This window comes from Arvicanthis niloticus, chromosome 21 (genome assembly GCF_011762505.2).
Source record: "Arvicanthis niloticus isolate mArvNil1 chromosome 21, mArvNil1.pat.X, whole genome shotgun sequence".
NCBI lineage: Eukaryota > Metazoa > Chordata > Mammalia > Rodentia > Muridae > Arvicanthis > Arvicanthis niloticus.
This window is the reverse complement of record NC_047678.1, coordinates 28887984-28904889: the sequence shown is the minus strand read 5'-3', so window position 1 is coordinate 28904889 and position 16906 is coordinate 28887984. Positions and strand designations below refer to the sequence as shown.

The following is a 16906-nucleotide window of genomic DNA, read 5'->3' as shown; positions in this document are numbered from 1 at the left end:
TGGCAGTGTCTGCATACCCGACAGTGGTGGCACACGCTTTTAATCCCTGTACTGCAGGAGGCAGAGGCAGGTGACCCTCTGAGTTCCAGGATGGCCAGGACTACACAGAGAAACCCTGTCTGGAAACAATCAACCAACCAAACAAAGCCAGTAGTGGTGGCCTGCACTTCTAATCCCAGGCCCAGGAAGCCAGGCAGATAGAGAACTGAGTTTACTGGCTGGCCAGTTTATGCTAATCCTTGAGCCCCAGGCCAATGAGACTCTGCCTCAAATAAGGTGGGTGGAACCTGAGCAACAGCATCTGAGGTGTCCTCTTACCTCTGAACACTGGAGCAGCAACACAAACACACACACATAAGTCCTGGTAAAATCATTCAAGAGAGATAAAGATACTGAACAGATTTACTGCAGGGCTGCTCACCAGACAATAACCAATTATTCTGGGGCTGGAGAGATGGCTCAGAGGTTAAAATCACTGCCTGCTCTTTCGAGAACCAGGGTTTACTTCCCAGGACACACATGGAAACTCATAACTATTTGTAACTCCAGTCCCAGGGTATCTAATGCCCTTCTTGTTTCAATGGGCACCAGGTATGCATGTGGTGCACAGACATACATGCAGGCAAAAACCCATACGCATAAAAATGTTTTAAGGAAAGATACCTTTAATTTTAATAATATAATAATAATTAAATATATAATAAAATATAAAATAAATATAATTTAATAATAATAATTCACTAGCCAATAGTACAAAGGACACAAAAGTTAGCCAGGAAGTTGCAAAATTTTTCATTCAAAATTTTGAACAGGAGTCAGAAAAATGACTTAGTGGTTATGAGCACTGGCTGCTCTTCCAGAGGACCCAGGTTCAATTCCAAGCACCTACATGGTGGATCATGATCGCCTATAACTCCAGTCCCAGGGGATACAATGCTGTCTTCTGGTCTCTGTGGGTAGCAAGCATGCCATGTGATGTACAAACAGGCAAGAAGCCAAAAAAATCCATAAACATAAAGTTTTTTTTTTAATTTAAAAAGCCAGGAATGGTGACACATATCTTTAACTTTAGGAGGCAGAGATAGGCAGGGATAGCCAGGGACAAACTCTGTAAGTTTGATGCCAGCTTGACCTAGATAGAGAGTTCCAGGACAGCCAGGGATACAAAGAAAAACCCTGTCTTGAAACAAATGCTAACAGCGCTAGAGAAATGACTTCGCAGTCAAGAGTACTTGTTCCTTCTGAAGAAGACCCAAGTTAGGGTCCCAGCATTCATGCCAGGCAGCTCACGATCACCTGTAACTCCACTGCCTTCCTCTGCACATATGTGCCATGCATGCATGCACCCAGACACCCAGACATACACATAAACTAAAACTTCCTTTGAACAGGGGCCAGTGAGATGCCTCACTGGTAAGGGTTCTTGCTGCCAAGCCTAACTGGAGTATATTCAATCTTTGAGCCCCACATGGTAGAAGGAGAGATTTGGCTCCAGCAAGTTGTCCTGATGTCTATACATGCACAGACTCGTGTGTGTGTGTGTGTGTGTGTGTGTGTGTGTGTGTGTGTGTGTATAAAACACAAATGAATAAAATGCAAAAAAACCAAAATAATAAAAAATTTTTAACAAGCAAAGGTTTGATAAGCTAAATTTGTAACAGTTACTTGATGACAACCAATTTAAAAAAATCCCCAAACCTCAGGCAATTAGAAAATTCTAAATAAGCCGACATCTTGGCTGCAATTGTATAAAAATATTTATTTCTCATTTAAAACCTGTAATGTGTCTAAGAGAACGCCCTGGTTTTTAGAAAACACAGGTGGCGTGGAGGTAAAGGAACATTGTTTCTGAAACTTACTGTGTGTTGTTCTGAGATGGTGGTCTCAGATGCCTCAGACTGGATTTGAAACTGCTATGCATCTGAGGATGACCTCCAATTCCTGAACCTCCTGCTTCCACATCCCTGTTGCTGTGATTACAGGTGTAGACGGCCCTGCCTAGCTTTTTAGATATGCTAACTATAGTAGAACATTAACCTGTAGGGCTGGGCTTATAAGAATTTTCTATACTATTTATACTAGGTTTTGTTTTGTTTTAACACTTTGAAGTTTCTTCGAAAGGAAAAAGGGGTTGGAGAGCAGGCTCAATGGTTAGAAGCACCTACTGCTTTTCCAGAGTTCCGATTCCAGCACCCTGATGGGCAGTGCACAAGTCTTTAACTCCAGCTTCAAGGGATCTAATGCCATCTGCTGGCTTCTGTGGGCACTCGACGAACCACCCTCACTCCCCACTCCCAGGCCATCACAGGTAAGTAAAAATAATAACCTTTTTAAATGCATACTCATACATTGATTCAAGTAAATATGCATATACATAACGTCTTTTTTAACATGAAAGAATAACGAGGTGATGAATACATGGTAACATTTTATTACCTTAGACTCTGATGAAACCCCTTTTTTAAGACTGAGAAGAATTCAGAAGGAAGCCCTATTCTTCCTCAGGAGAGTACATTCCACTCAAGACACTAAGATTCAGGTAAATGAGGGAGGGAAGCCCCAGTGCTTCATTTTCTCCAATATGGTTTCTATGTGGTGCGGAGTCAGAAGGCACTGAGGGTATGGAGGCTGGAGGAGTGCATTCATTTAAAAACAAGCTAGAAAGCCAGGCTTCCTGCAACAACACAGAGTCACAGACATGCTTCAGGGAATCAATTCAATTGGACATTGGAATCATGCCATTCTTTGTCCAACTCTAGATTTTCAACTGTAAATGGGGTTTTACTCAGGACTCTCGGGACAGCAGTTGATAGAGAGGCAGCTATGGTCCTTCCAAAGGCTCTGGGAGACTTCGTGACCTGGATCTAGAGCTCTCTGGGCTGAGTGCTGCATAGGATCCGGCTTCTGTGGGCAAGCATTTACAAAGCATCTCTACCTACCGTTCTATGACATAAAAGTTGTCTCCATCATCTCCCTGGTCAATGACATGCTCGTCCGTTTTGACTACCTTTTCAAACATGGCATCCAGAACTTGAGAAAGCTGCTCCTAAGGTACACACAAAGAGAACGGGTGGTTTTACATTTGCTGAGAGAACATGATGGTCAGCTTGCATGGCGGTACACACCCTTAATCCCAACAACAACAACAACAACAACAAAAACCACAAAGGTAGAACTTATCCCAAATTATGTGATTATATATAATAAGGTTTTATACAAGACCACAACCAAGATTAAAGCAGAAACTTGAGAGCTAAGGGAAATGAATTTTTTATACTATTTGGCCTTAGGCTCATTAGAAGACAGCACAGTTGCCAAGCCCCTTTGTTTTTCTGACAGAGTCTTACCCAGGTGGGTCTAGAACTCATTCATATTCATTCATTCTCATTCTTTCTCTCTCATTTTCTCTCTCTCTCTCTCTTTCCCCTTCCCTCTCTCCTTCATTCCCTCTCTCTTTCCCTTGGGGGAGAGCTTTTTTTCAAGACAGGGCTTCTGTGTAGCCCTGGTTGTCCTGGAACTTGCTCTGTAGACCATGCTGGCTCTAAACTCAAAGATCCACCAGCCTCTGCCTCCCGAGTGCTGGAATTAAAGGCATGTGCCACCACACTGAGTGGGGCTGGAATTTTTGATGGTCCTGTCAGTCTCTTCAGTCTGGTCTGCCAATTCTTTTAAGGTATTATTGTCTTGAAAAACTTTCTAATTGGCTTGACAGAGAATCAATATCCAAAATATATATAGAACAAAATCAATATACAAAATATATACAGAACTCCAAACAACAAACATCAGGGCTGAGGGTGAAGCTCAGGCACAGATCATCTGCATGCACCAACCTCTAAGTTTAATTCCCCATCATGTCAAAAAAAAACTTTTTTAAACTTCCTAGGAGCCCAAAATGTTAAAAAAAAAAAAAAAAAAAAAAAAAAAAAATGAAGAAGAAAGGGTAGTCAGGTTTAAAAAAAATGGGCTAATGATCTGAAGAAACAAGAGATATTTATTAAAAGACCAGAGCAGCAAATACTTTTAATCCCAGCACTCAGGAGGCAGAGGCAGGTAGATATCTGAGGCGGGGGATGTGGCCCAGCTGGCAGAGTGTTTTGCCTCACATCAAGAAGCCCTGGGCTTGACCCCAAGTGCTATAATAAATAAACCAGCACTTTAATTCCAGCACTGGAAAATACAAGCAGAAGGACCAGAAGTTCAAGGTTATCCTAGGCAGAAGTCAAGGCCACACTAAAACAGATGTATAGGATCTCCTCTAAAAAAAGGAAAAGAAATGGGGGAGAGGTTCAATATCAACATCCTTAGTCATCAGGGAAATGCAGATCAAAACTATATTGAGAGTTCGTGCCACCCTAAATTGAATGGGTACTATAAGAAAAGTTAGCAAATGCTGGTGAGGAAGTGAAAAAAAAAGGAACTTGTATCCTGGAGGCCGATGTAAATTAGTAGAGCCACTGTGAAAAAGTATGTAAGCTCCTCAAAAGACTAAGAATAGAGCTGCGTATGACCCAGCTCTACCACTGTTGGGTATTCATCAGAAGGAAATGAAGTCAGCACACAAAATACATATTCATACTTTTATGTTACTATTCATAAGAGCCAAAATCATGAAATCAGCCTATATGGCCATCAACATGTGAGCAGATGGAGAAAATACGGTATCTACACAGTGAGGTGGATAAAGTCGTGGTATGTTTGTAGGAAATGGATGGAACTGGGCAGCATCGTGTTAAATGAAGTAAAGCAAACACAGAAGGACAAGCGGGGCATGTTTTCCCTTATGTGTAAAAAAGTGAACAACAGAAAGATAACCTGGAAATGGAGAAGGACTATGGACTATTAGGAAAGGGAAGGAGATTAGGAGAATGGTTGGAAGAGACATTTACATATATGGGAATGTTGCAATGAAACCCATTAATTTTAATAATTAACATGTGATAATAACCATTATTTTAAAAATAAAGAGCTTTCTAACAATTTAAGTGAAAACTGGCTATCTAAATCATAGTTCCAATTTCCCTAGTTGTACCTACACAACTGTCTTCTACCTGGATGGCTCCAGAATACTGTATGTAAAACTGTGTGCTGTCACTTTCCTAAATGCATGGACATGAGTATGAATAGGCTTAGCAAATCTAGAGCAGATTGTTGGGGATTGGTTCCAATGCTTTGAATTAATCTGGCCCCCCAAATCAGGAATCTGTGTGTCCTTGTCCCCAGTTGGTTTTTGATGGATTGATAAATAGCCAACAGCCAATGGCTGTGCAGGCAGACTAAGGCAGGACCTTTAGATTCGCAAGGGCCAGGAACTGGGAGACTGGGGGAGAAGGATGGGCCATAAGAGCTGCAGGAGTGAAAGCCAACAGCCATGTAAGAATTCGGGTAAGGGGCCACTGGCCATTTCCCCAATTGGGCCTGGGGCAGCAGGGGAAGGTTTAGGAGTCTCAGGAGCACCAGAGGAGAGCATTTGCTAGCAGGGGAGAGTTTAGGAGTGCCCAGCCTTTGAGCTAAGCACGTCAAAATTAACTGGTGTGTGCGTGTGCGTGTGCGTGCGTGTGTTTCATTCATGAATCCAGATTGCTCCTGGGTGGGTGCATGCTTGCAACCTTCTGGGAGCCAAAGCAGTGCAGACAACTACCAATACAGCAGACAGCCTCAGAGGTTATCCTGTAGAGTGGGACTTTACCTGAGTAGGCCAGCACGCTAACTTCTAAACAAAAGTGTAATTTCTATCTCATCAATTTTTATGACTAAGGAGGCAAATGTAAGGAGAGCATTTTGCTACAACAGTGTTGCTTAGTAAGTAGTATCTAACGGACAGGGAATATATGCACATTTCACTTAGTAAGTAGTATCTAACGGACAGGGAATATATGCATATTTCACTTAGTAAGTAGTATCTAACGGACAGGGAATATATGCATATTTCACTTGTGCATAACATATACAATTATGTACTTACCAACAATACATGTCATAAGCAGAAAGCAACTATATGAATAAATATAATAAAAAGGAAACACTACTACTAAATTCTGATCAAACACTGGTCTCGGCCCTGAGTCAGAGTCCTTCCATTAGACAAGATTAACGAGTAGCAGGGAGCACAGAAAATACCAGCTTTACACTGAAGGTTGAAAACAGGGACAACAGAAGTTCAAGGTTGGGGCTGGAGAGATAGCTCAGTGGTTGTTAAGAGCACTGGCTACTCTTCTGAAGGAACTGAGTTCAACTCTCAGCACCTACAAGGCAACTCACAACTGTACATGCAGTTATATAGTCTTTAGTTCAAGGGCCGCCTGGGCTACATGACACCATTATCTCAAAAAAAGGGAAAAAGGGGACAGGGTGGGAGAAATGGCTCATTCAATCTGAGTTTGATTTCCAAAAATCCATGTTTTAAAAAAGCACACAGCATTTAAAGAATGATACCTGAGGCTGACCTCTAGCTTCTACATGGACATGCACTGCTCCAACAAGATGCACCTTCACATACCTACAGCTCAGTCATAGAATGCATATCTCAAGTATGTGAAGTCCTAAGTTCAATTCTCAGGACCAAAGTGCAAAAAAGAAAAGAATACTAGCTTTAAGAGAGAACTGATGTTACTTCTGTGAAATTCCATGTAATTTCTGTCAGAGGGACTCCGTTTCCTAAAATAAAATGCCAAAAGGCATCTTTAATTCCAAAGCCCCACGGGTGTTGACTACCATACAAGCTAACATACTAAAAAAGAGTGCTTACTACTGTGTGCCAGCCACGCTCATGTAAAACATGGCTGACAATCCCTGAAATTTTCTAGTTAAATGCTGCCAAGAAAAAGGAGGGAAAAAAAGAGAAAAAAATACTGGCAATACATTCAAATTTTCTCATATAATCCAGACTAAGCAACATCTCTGGCCAGATCTGAGGAGGGCTCTTGTTCTGAGTACTTTCTCTTGTAATTCTCTAGAAACCATCATGAGGTGTGAGGGGAAGAGGATCATTCTACACTAAAGGAAACAAAGATGAAATGATCACAATCAAGTACCACGAGTGCCTCGACCGAGAACAAAGGGCCTCACGTTAAGAACATACATGGGAAGCCAGGCAGTGGCGGCGCACGCCTTTGATCCCAGCACTTGGGAGGCAGAGGTGGGCGGATTTCTGAGTTCGAGGCCAGCCTGGTCTACAGAGTGAGTTCCAGGACAGCAAGGGCTACACAGAGAAACCCTGTCTCGAAAAACAAACAACAACAAAAGAACACATGTGGGGCTGGAGAGATGGCTCAGTGATCTGTTCTTCTCAAGGTCCTGGGTTCAATTCCCAGCAACCACATGGTGGCTCACAACCATCTGTAAAGGGATCCGATGATCTCTTCTAGTGTGTCTGAAGACAGCGACAGTGTACTCACATACATTAAATAAATAAATCGTTTAAAAATATATGAACAGGTTTAACTTAAAAAAACAAAAACAAAACATATAGTGCATGCCTGCCTTTAACCTTTAACTTGGGAGGCAGACGCAGGCGGATCCCTGGGAGTTGGAAGCTGGCCTGGTCTACAGAGTTCCAGGGCAGCCAGAGCTATATATACTTTCATCCTTGGAAAATATTTTCCAAAGCATCTTGTGACGAAAAGTCATAAAGTCTTACACATGGACAAACAGCTCAGAACAAAAGATGTCCTTCGTTCTCCTCTGTCACAAACTTCTATATAATGAGAACAGGAAACAGTGAACATGTTTACTAGTTCATGGGGCTGAGGAACCAGTCAGCAGGTGAGAGAGAGTTAGGGGTGCAAAGAGGAGGACTGGAGTACAAACCCCCAATAACTACATAAAATAGCTGGACACAGCTTGTAATTCCAGCAAGAATAAAAGTAAAAGATAAATTCAGAATTTCTAGGGCTTTAGTTTCAGGCTCATAAGAGACCCGGCATTAAAGTTCTAAGGCTGAAAATGACAGAACAGGACACTCAAGCTCCTTTTCTGACCTCTGCACATGGCATGCATATCTAGACACGCACACACACATATACTGCATGAATACATCACACACACACATACAAACACATTGTGGTTAAAGGCGTTTAAAAGTGTTTGTGGTACTATTCTTTTGACTTTACTGTAAATTTGAAATTTAAAAAACTTATGTGTCCATTTGTATTTGGGAATGCATTGTATTTGTGTGTACATGGATTTGGAGGCCAAAGGTAGATACGAGTGTCTTCCCTTGATTGTTCCCTACTTTATCTTTTAGGTCAGGGTCTATCATTGAACCCAGAGCTAGACTGGGCTACACTGGGAAACCAGTGAGCTTTGAGAATCTGCAGGTCTCCACTCCCACTGTGCTACGGTTATAAAGGTACGGGGCCATGTTGGGGTTTTTATCTGGGTGCTGGGGATCCAAACTCAGGTCCTCATAGTTGTATAGCTACTAAGTTACAGTTATAACTCACCATATGGTTGCTGGGAATTGAACTCAGGACACCTCTTGAAGAGCAGTCAGTGCCCTTATCCTCTGAGCCACCTCTCCAGCCCCACAACTCAGCAATTTTGCCCTTAGCTACATTACTGAATACAAAATGGAAAAGAAAGACTATAAAGACCTGATGAAAATGGGCCTTATCTCCTTAGTATGGTGGTACACTTCTCTAACCCCAATATTCAGGAGGTTGAGGCAAGAAGACTGAGTTCAAAGTTAGCCTGAGCTACATAGTAAGTAATAAATTCTAGGTTGGGACTACATAGTGAGACACAGACAAAAAGAAAAGAGAGAGGAGGAGCAGAGAAAGAAATGGAGAGGAAACAGAAGGCAAGAATGGAGGAAGCTGAGGACAAAGGAAATTACAAAATGAACATGGGTGAACAGCAAAACTAGGAGTGGGAAGAACCTCATATTAAGAATACAGGTTGTGCCAGGTGGTGGTGGAACACCTTAATCTCAGCACTTAGGAGGCAGAGACAGGTGGATCTCTGTGAGTTGGAGGCTAGCCTGGTCTACAGAGTGAGTTCCAGGAGAGCCAGGGCTATATATAGAGATCCTGTCTCAAAAGATAAAACAAATATTAATAATAATACATGCTGCAATTCTATTTATATGAAATTCTAAAATAAATGAAACCAATCAATTATGAAATAAATCAAAACAGTAATTGCCTCCAAAATGGGAAGGGGCAGCATTAATCATGAAAAGGCATTTTAAGGTTGAGGACAATTAGATTAGATTATCTGGTTAGATAATTACATAGTATCTGATTAGAGTAAAGATCACCTGTGAATGCATCTGTCAAAGCTGATACACCAAAGACTATATACTATACTAAAGATTAGTGCGTCTACCACCAGGCCTGATAGTGCAGCCCTATGACCTCAGCTACTAGGATGGCTGAGGTCTGAAGACCGTCAGGGACTATCTGGGCTACAGAGTGAGCTACAGGCCAGCCTAGGCAACTCAGGGAGACACTGTCTCAAAATAAAAAGTAAAAATCCTTGAGATTAGGCCTATCCTGCTCTACAAACTGAAGGAAAGCCAGCCAGGAGACATAGAGCACTTCCTAGCATGAGTGAGGTCCTTGGCTCAACTCCTAGACAGAGTAGAAACATATATAAACATATATAACTCTAGTTCGTAATACACACATCAGAGTATTCAGGTCAAAGTGTGCTGATATCAGACTGCAGAGCTAAAGCTATGGCAGAAAGGATTACCATTCTGCTCCTTAGGAATAAGGATGGTGAGCCCTTTGGCAAGGGATGGGTAGATGTATCTGGCAGATCAAGCACAGCTAGACATAATTTTGTTGTAAGACTGAATAGAGAATATGAATATAAAAACAGGAGACAATAGGGCTGAGGAGACAGCACAGCTCGTGGGTACACTACTTGTCATGCAAGTGTAGAGAGCTGGGTTGGGCTTACAGCACCCAGACAAAAGTGTGAGGTGGATGGGGCAGTTCATTTGTAATCCCAGTGCCGACGAGGCAGGATTAGGGGACCACTGGGGCAAGCTAGACGGCTAGACCAGGTGAACTGGGCAACTCCGGGGTCAATGGGAGACTGGGCCTCAATATATAAAGTGGAGAGTGATGGGTCAATACCCAGCATCAGCCTCTGGTCCACACCCAGACAAATGAGAGCATGCCTGCCACGCACACATAACATGCTCAAAAAACAACAACAGCAATTCAACGGAAGAAAACTAGTAACGATATAAAATGTCAGAGTCCTTCTCTTCTTCTCCTCCCCTTCCCTATTCCCTTTCTTTCTTTGATTCTTCCAACAGGCTCTTGATGTGCAGCCCAGATCAGCCTCAAACTTGAGCTCCTCCCGCCTCAGCCTCCTCCTGCTGCTTTATGTTCCACCATGCTCAGATCAGTTATTTTTCAATAAAAAAATAATAAAAGTGTATTCAATACTGGGAAATAAATCTTGCCTACAACTCTGACAGTACAAAATTGACAGATGGCTTTATTAACAATAAGTAAAACAGAAAGCCCTCTCCATGTATTTATATGGCTGGGTCTTTCAGGGAAAACAGCTATCACAAACCAGACTGTACTCTGGATAAACAGGACAGTCCTTCAACTCACTGTCCTTATTTTATTCAGTCTCAGACTACCAAGCACCACATAAGGTTTTGGGATTCCTACAAGCCATATGGCTACTATCAGACAGGTTGACAAATAGCAGAGATGGTTGCCTCCCCGAGTCAGGAGTGTAAAGCAGTGAGACGCCTAGAGAGCTGCAGTGATATCAGTCTTCCCTAAGAGCTCAGTAGTGAGGGAATTCTAACCCCAATCTTCCTGCCTCTGCACAGTCTCTGCACAGAAATAGGTCTAGCCTCATCCATTCCTGTGGCTTTAGTAAATGGCCTTCAAAGCAGAGAATTGTTACAGACAAGACGTTAAAAATTGGGGCTATGCGGATGGTTTGTTGGTAAAGTGCTTGTCACAAAGGAACCTGAGTTTGAATCCCCAGAACCTGCATAAAAGCCAGGCACAGATGTGCATCATTAACCCAGCAATGGACGGGCAGAGACAGACAGATCCCCAGAGCTCACTGGGAGCCAGGCTGGCTAACATAACCAGTGAAAACCATGAGAAACCTTGTCTCAAAAAATAAAGCAGAGGGCCAGTGATGTGGCTCAGAAAGTAAGAACATTTTCCGACAATCCTGATGTCTTGAATTTGATCCCTAGGGTACCACACAGAAGAAAAGAACTGATTTATATAAGTTGTCCTTTGACCATAGTACACACACACACACACACACACACACACAGAATGCAAGAGACACCTGGACACACATTCTATGTGAAACCCTGCAGATTCACAAGACTTGAAGCCATTACAAGAGAAGTCCTCCATGTGAGGCATAGGAAACAACCACACACTTGGAGTGGATTAGCTGCTGTGGTGATGAGCAGCACACAGCAACATCTCTAGGGAAATCAATTCCTCTGCCAAACAAATGTAGACCCTCCAAACAAAGCCGGGATCCTGTTACCTTGGCATCTATCTCATAGTAGCATAACCTAGCTACATCTAGATCACTAGTATAACTACAGGCATTTAAAAACCATGTCTTCAGTAGGCATTGTAGTGTCTTTAATCCCAGCACTCGGAAAGCAGGACAAGGTGGATCTCTCTGAGTTGGTGGCCAGCCTGGTCTACACGGGGAGTTACATTGCTAGCTAAAGCTACATAGTAAGACCCTGTCTTAAAACAAAACAACAATAAAACCATAAGCTTCATTACAGTGATCAACAGAATAAAGGCAATTTTTTTGGTAAGTAAACAAATCTGAAAATGTGTGCCTAATTCAACTGCAGCTAACATGCTTAAAACTGATTAAATGCCAAGTAGGAAAAAAGCTAAAATGTCATTATAACAAAAATATTTAAAAAAAAAAAAAAATCAATGTTACCTGATCAAGGTTTTTGAAAAGAAGAATATCTTTACAAGCTTCCTGAAGCCTGCATCTCTGCTCATCAGTTTTGGGATGAACCACCTGTCAATTGAAATAAAGCCAAGACAATTATTTTATTGCATTCAGAAATCACCAGTCTAAAAATTAATGTTTTTTTTTCCAAAAAAGAAAAAAAACAAAGAATATGTATGTATGTATATATGTATGTATGTATGTATGCATGCATGTATGTATTACAACTCTACAAAAAGCGTGCTGCTATGGTAATACAGGAGTAAGACACACGACTCTGGAGCCATCTGTGTCTGTGTGGCTGCAATTATTATCTGCATACATTTGCAATAGGAAATTGTATTCCTTTGTTAAGACTTGTTTTAGTTTTTTTTTTTTTCACTACTAAAACAATGTAATGATCTCCATTTGTGTATCCTTAGGAAGAACTTTCCCTAGTAACCGCTGAGTCTGACTATGTCAGCTGACTAAGACTGGCTTCTGCAAAGCCAGTCAGGTGCTCCTCACCAAATCCTCAACCAGGGCTATTGTATAAAAATGGTATCCCATAGATACTTTTAAATTTTACTTTAATTAGTCACAAAACAATAAATTTCCTTTGATATTTTTCATGCAAATGTTGATTTTGTTCTTTCTCTTCCTTCCTCTGTTCTCCAATCCCCTTTTCTTTCTCTCCCCCACTTGACCTTTGAACCCTCAGTTCCCTCCTTTTCATTTCCCTCTTCAAGATGCAGAAGTCCTCCCACCCCTCTCCTCAGCTCTCCTCTACAGCTCTTGCTCTCTCTTGCGGCTGCCTGTTTACTTTTACAGTCTATACCCACTCTCACACAGGCACGAAAATATAAGAAGCTATGGTCTGTGTGAGAAAGCGTGTGACTCACATGGAGATTTTCATTCACACTTACTTCCACTGTCAGTAGTTTATATGAGGTATGTAGTAGAAGAGAAGCAATGGAAATACAATTCTACTTAACACTTTAGCTTTGGCTCTTACCCTTGGATCATTGTCTTCCTCTTCTTCATCAGGGTTAAATGTTTCTGCACAGACTAAAAATTGGAGAGAGGAAAAAAAATGGAAGTTGTAAAATGTGTAATTTTAGAAAAAAAAAAAAAAGAGAAAGTATGGTATCATGTGCATGCACATGTTCACATGTGCCAGAGGGTGCCTTTTCCATTACTCTATATCCATCCATCTGTCCGTCCTTCCATCTATCTACATCAAGTGTCTGTCAAGTATCTATGTATGTATTTCAGACAGGGTCTCAGTATGCAGCTCTGGCTGGCCTCAAAGACCCATCTACCTCTGCCTCCTGAGTACTGGGACCAAAGGCATGCTCCACTTCCCCAGTCTCCACTTTATTTTTTTTTTTAGATAGTCTTTAACTGAGCCTGGAGCTCACAGCCTCAGTCAGGTGACTGGCCAGTGAGTTGCATGAATCCACTTGTCTTCCATCTTCCCAGCACTGACACAGATGTGTGCTTCCACACTTAAAACTTTCATGTGGGTGCCAGCGATCCAACTCAGTTCCTCAAACTTTAATTACAAGCATGTTCCAAGCTAGCCATCTTCCAACTCCCCTCCTCTTTTTATAAGGACAAAAGTCCTTTTTTTTTTTTTTTTTTTTTTTTTACCTTCATAACCCCTTTAAAGGTTATATTTTCAATTATAATCCCATTGGTATGGCTTCAATGTATATATTTGGTGGGGAGGCAAGATACAGTTTTTCACTGGATTTCTAAATTATATTAAGCAACTGTTAGTGACATTTCAGTTTAAAATAACTATGGTAGGAAAAAATACAGTGTACTATTTTAGTACATTGTAAGCATGTAAGCCTTACATGGCAGTGCTATTTAGTAAAGAGATTACACTTAGAAATAAATGACTGGGGCAGGAGGGATGGCTCAGTGGTTAAGAGGTTAAGAGGCTGCTTTTCCAAAGGTCCTGCATTCAATTCCCAGAAACCAATGGGTGGCTCGCAACCATCTGTAATGGGGTCTGATGGTCTATTCTGGCATGAAGATGTGCTTGCAGATAGAGCACTCATATACACAAGTAAATGAATAATCTGTAAAATTAAATAAATAACTGACACAGTACCAGATTCCCAGTGAACTAGCTTGTCAGTCATCAGCAGTCAGAAACTTACTGCAGACACATAGATGTTAACACACAGATCTCTGCTTAATGTGTTTTAAAGCCTCAACATATATATGAAGTCTGTTTTCTTTCCCTTTTATTTTTGATGAATGAATTTTTGAAATTGATAGACATATTTCAAAGACAGTTAACACTAATTTGAGACTGTATCAAGAAAGCAGCAGTTAGAACAGGTATGGTAGTATATGCTTGCATTCCAGAACCCAGAAGGCTGAGGACAGGAAGACTGCCATGAGTTCAAGACCAGCCTAGGCTACACAGCAAGCTCCTGTCCCAAAAAATAAAACCAAAGAAAGGAGTGTTTTAAAAATTTATGAATCCAGCCGGGCAGTGGTGGTACACACCTTTAATCCCAGCACTTGGGAGGCAGAGGCAGGAGGATTTCTGAGTTCAAGGCCAGCCTGGTCTACAGAGTGAGTTCCAGGACAGCCAAGGCTATACAGAGAAACCCTGTCTCAAAAAAAACAAACAAACAAAAAATTATGAATTCAAACTGGATGGTGGCACATGCTTTGGATCCCAGCAGAGGAAGGTGGCTCTCTGAGTCTGAAGCCAGCCTGGTCTACAGAGTTAGTTCTAGGACTGCCAGGGCTACACAGAGAAACCCTGTCTCAAAATCAATCAATCGATCAATTGCTCAATCAATCAATAAAACAAAAAATCATGAATCCATCCCTGGGCTACACGATCAGTCCCTGTCTAAAATAAATAAAACCAAAGATAAAGACCACCAACAACAAGAACAAGAATAACAACAAAACATTTAGAAACATGATGCAGGGAACTGCGGATGCTGGGGGAGAGCTCAGTGCTTCTAGAGGAACCAGCTTCAGTTCCAAGCACCAGCATGGCACCTCACACACGACCATGTCTAACTACAGTCCCAAAGGATCTGACGCCCTTTTCTGGCCATCTTGGCACCAGGCATGCATATTATTCACAGACAAGGATGTGGAAAAAACACCCATTAACATATAAAATAAATAATAAATATTTTAACATAATAATAATATTTTGGGACTTTTATTTCCAGAGTCCACCCACCCTCTGCTTTGTAGGGGTCTTTCTCTCTGAGTGCCTTGTTGTGTATTTCTTTTTTTTTTTTTTTTTTTTTTTTTTTTGGTTTTTCCAGACAGGGTTTCTCTGTTAGCCTTGGCTGTCCTGGAACTCACTCTGTAGACCAGGCTGGCCTCAAACTCAGAAATCCATCTGCCTCTGCCTCCCAAGTGCTGGGACTAAAGGCGTGCGCCACCACTGCCCAGTGTTGTTGTGTATTTCTTAACCTTTAATAATAGTATTTCTCATCTGTTGGAAAAAATAATACTAACTTGGACTACGATATATAAAATAACAGAAAATGTTAGCAAGCTAGTCCCATAAAGAAAACAAAAACCTAGAGGCTGGGGATTTAGCTTAGCTGGTAGAGTATGAAGTTCCATTACCAGCACTGGATATACGGTGGGGCACGGCTGCAATCTAAGCACTGTGCGTGTGTGTGGGAGGAGAGAGGGTCAGAAGGTCATCCTTAAACAGGGATGGCAGCCTGGAGTAGTAAGACCCTGACTCAGAAAGGTCACATATATATGTGTGTGTGTGTGTGTGTGTGTGTGTGTGTGTGTGTGTGTGTGTGTACATATGCACACAAATAGATTTTCTGAGTTCTGAAAGCATTAATTTTTGTTAACAACTAGAGGACCGTCAAGTGAGCTAAAGCTCTATTTGCGCTAAATTGCTTATTCTGAGATAGTAGTAAAAAACAAAAGACATATTTGGGATACCTTTCCCCTGCAGCCTTATTTGTACACTGCTTCTAAAAAGAGCAAAGGCCAAGACAACGCCAGTCTCTCACCAGAGAACACCACTTTCCATGCTATAACTAAAGATATAAATCGAGTGACTTTAAAACTCATGAAAAATTTTAATGGCAGTATAATCTACAATGCTAAAAATAGTAACATGAAAAAAATCACTTTTGGAAACAATTCTCTATTTGTAAACATAGAAAAATCTTATGAAACAGATGCAAAGAGAAAAATTGTAATAATATATGTACACATTTACTCAGAATGAAAGAATCACAGTTTTACTTTTAGCATTAAAAAGTAACGGCAATCATATAGATGTATTATATATATAGTAAGTATATAATATATATATAATACATCTATATACTGTTACTTTATCTTTTCAGGTTAGAGATGAATTATGGTCACTTAAGATATTCATATCTTGAAATAGGATTTTAGCAGTATGTCATAAAAGAGAGCACATACCTGACACTCGTCTAGTAAATTTGCTAGGAATCGGAACTGTAAAAAGAAAAAAACAACATTAGTCATCATTACATCACATGCCTCTATTCTTACTCCCACTTTTTGCAAAGACCTCTGATAACAGAACTAAGCACCCCAAAAATCAATGGTGGGTCAGTCCACACTTTTCTATATTTGACCACAAATTATTGTTACTCAACACAACCATATAAAAAAAAAAAAAAAAAAGCCTCTATAACTTCAATGTGCTAGAGGACCTACACTGAGCACCTCGCCACGGCCACCCTCTTTAGGCTTCCATGGGCACCTGAGTGTGTGTAGTGTATGTAGCTAAAAATAAACTTATACTTAAATATATTCATACACAGACATACATATAATTCAAATTTTATTTTGATATTTTATGTTTTATGTGTATATGTGTTTTGTCTGAATGTATATCTATGTATCGTGTGGATACCTGGTGCCCACAGAGTCCAGAAGAGGGCCCTGGAACTAGAGTTTCAGACAGTTGTGAGCCACCAACTGGGTGGCAGGAATTGAA

The 16906-nt window shown here is 41.0% G+C and overlaps 1 protein-coding gene across 1 annotated transcript in view; it reads right to left on the bottom strand.

Moving 5' to 3' along the window:
* The window catches only part of Prkar2a (protein kinase cAMP-dependent type II regulatory subunit alpha), a 58649-nt gene that overhangs the window by 20670 nt on the left and 21073 nt on the right, over window positions 1-16906 (bottom strand). The window contains exons 2-5 of the mRNA XM_034483660.1: window positions 16363-16398; window positions 12923-12975; window positions 11914-11997; window positions 2940-3046 (exon numbers count right to left, since the gene is read on the bottom strand). Of these exons, the coding sequence (XP_034339551.1) occupies window positions 2940-3046; window positions 11914-11997; window positions 12923-12975; window positions 16363-16398 (280 nt within the window). The remainder of the gene's footprint in view (window positions 1-2939; window positions 3047-11913; window positions 11998-12922; window positions 12976-16362; window positions 16399-16906) is intronic.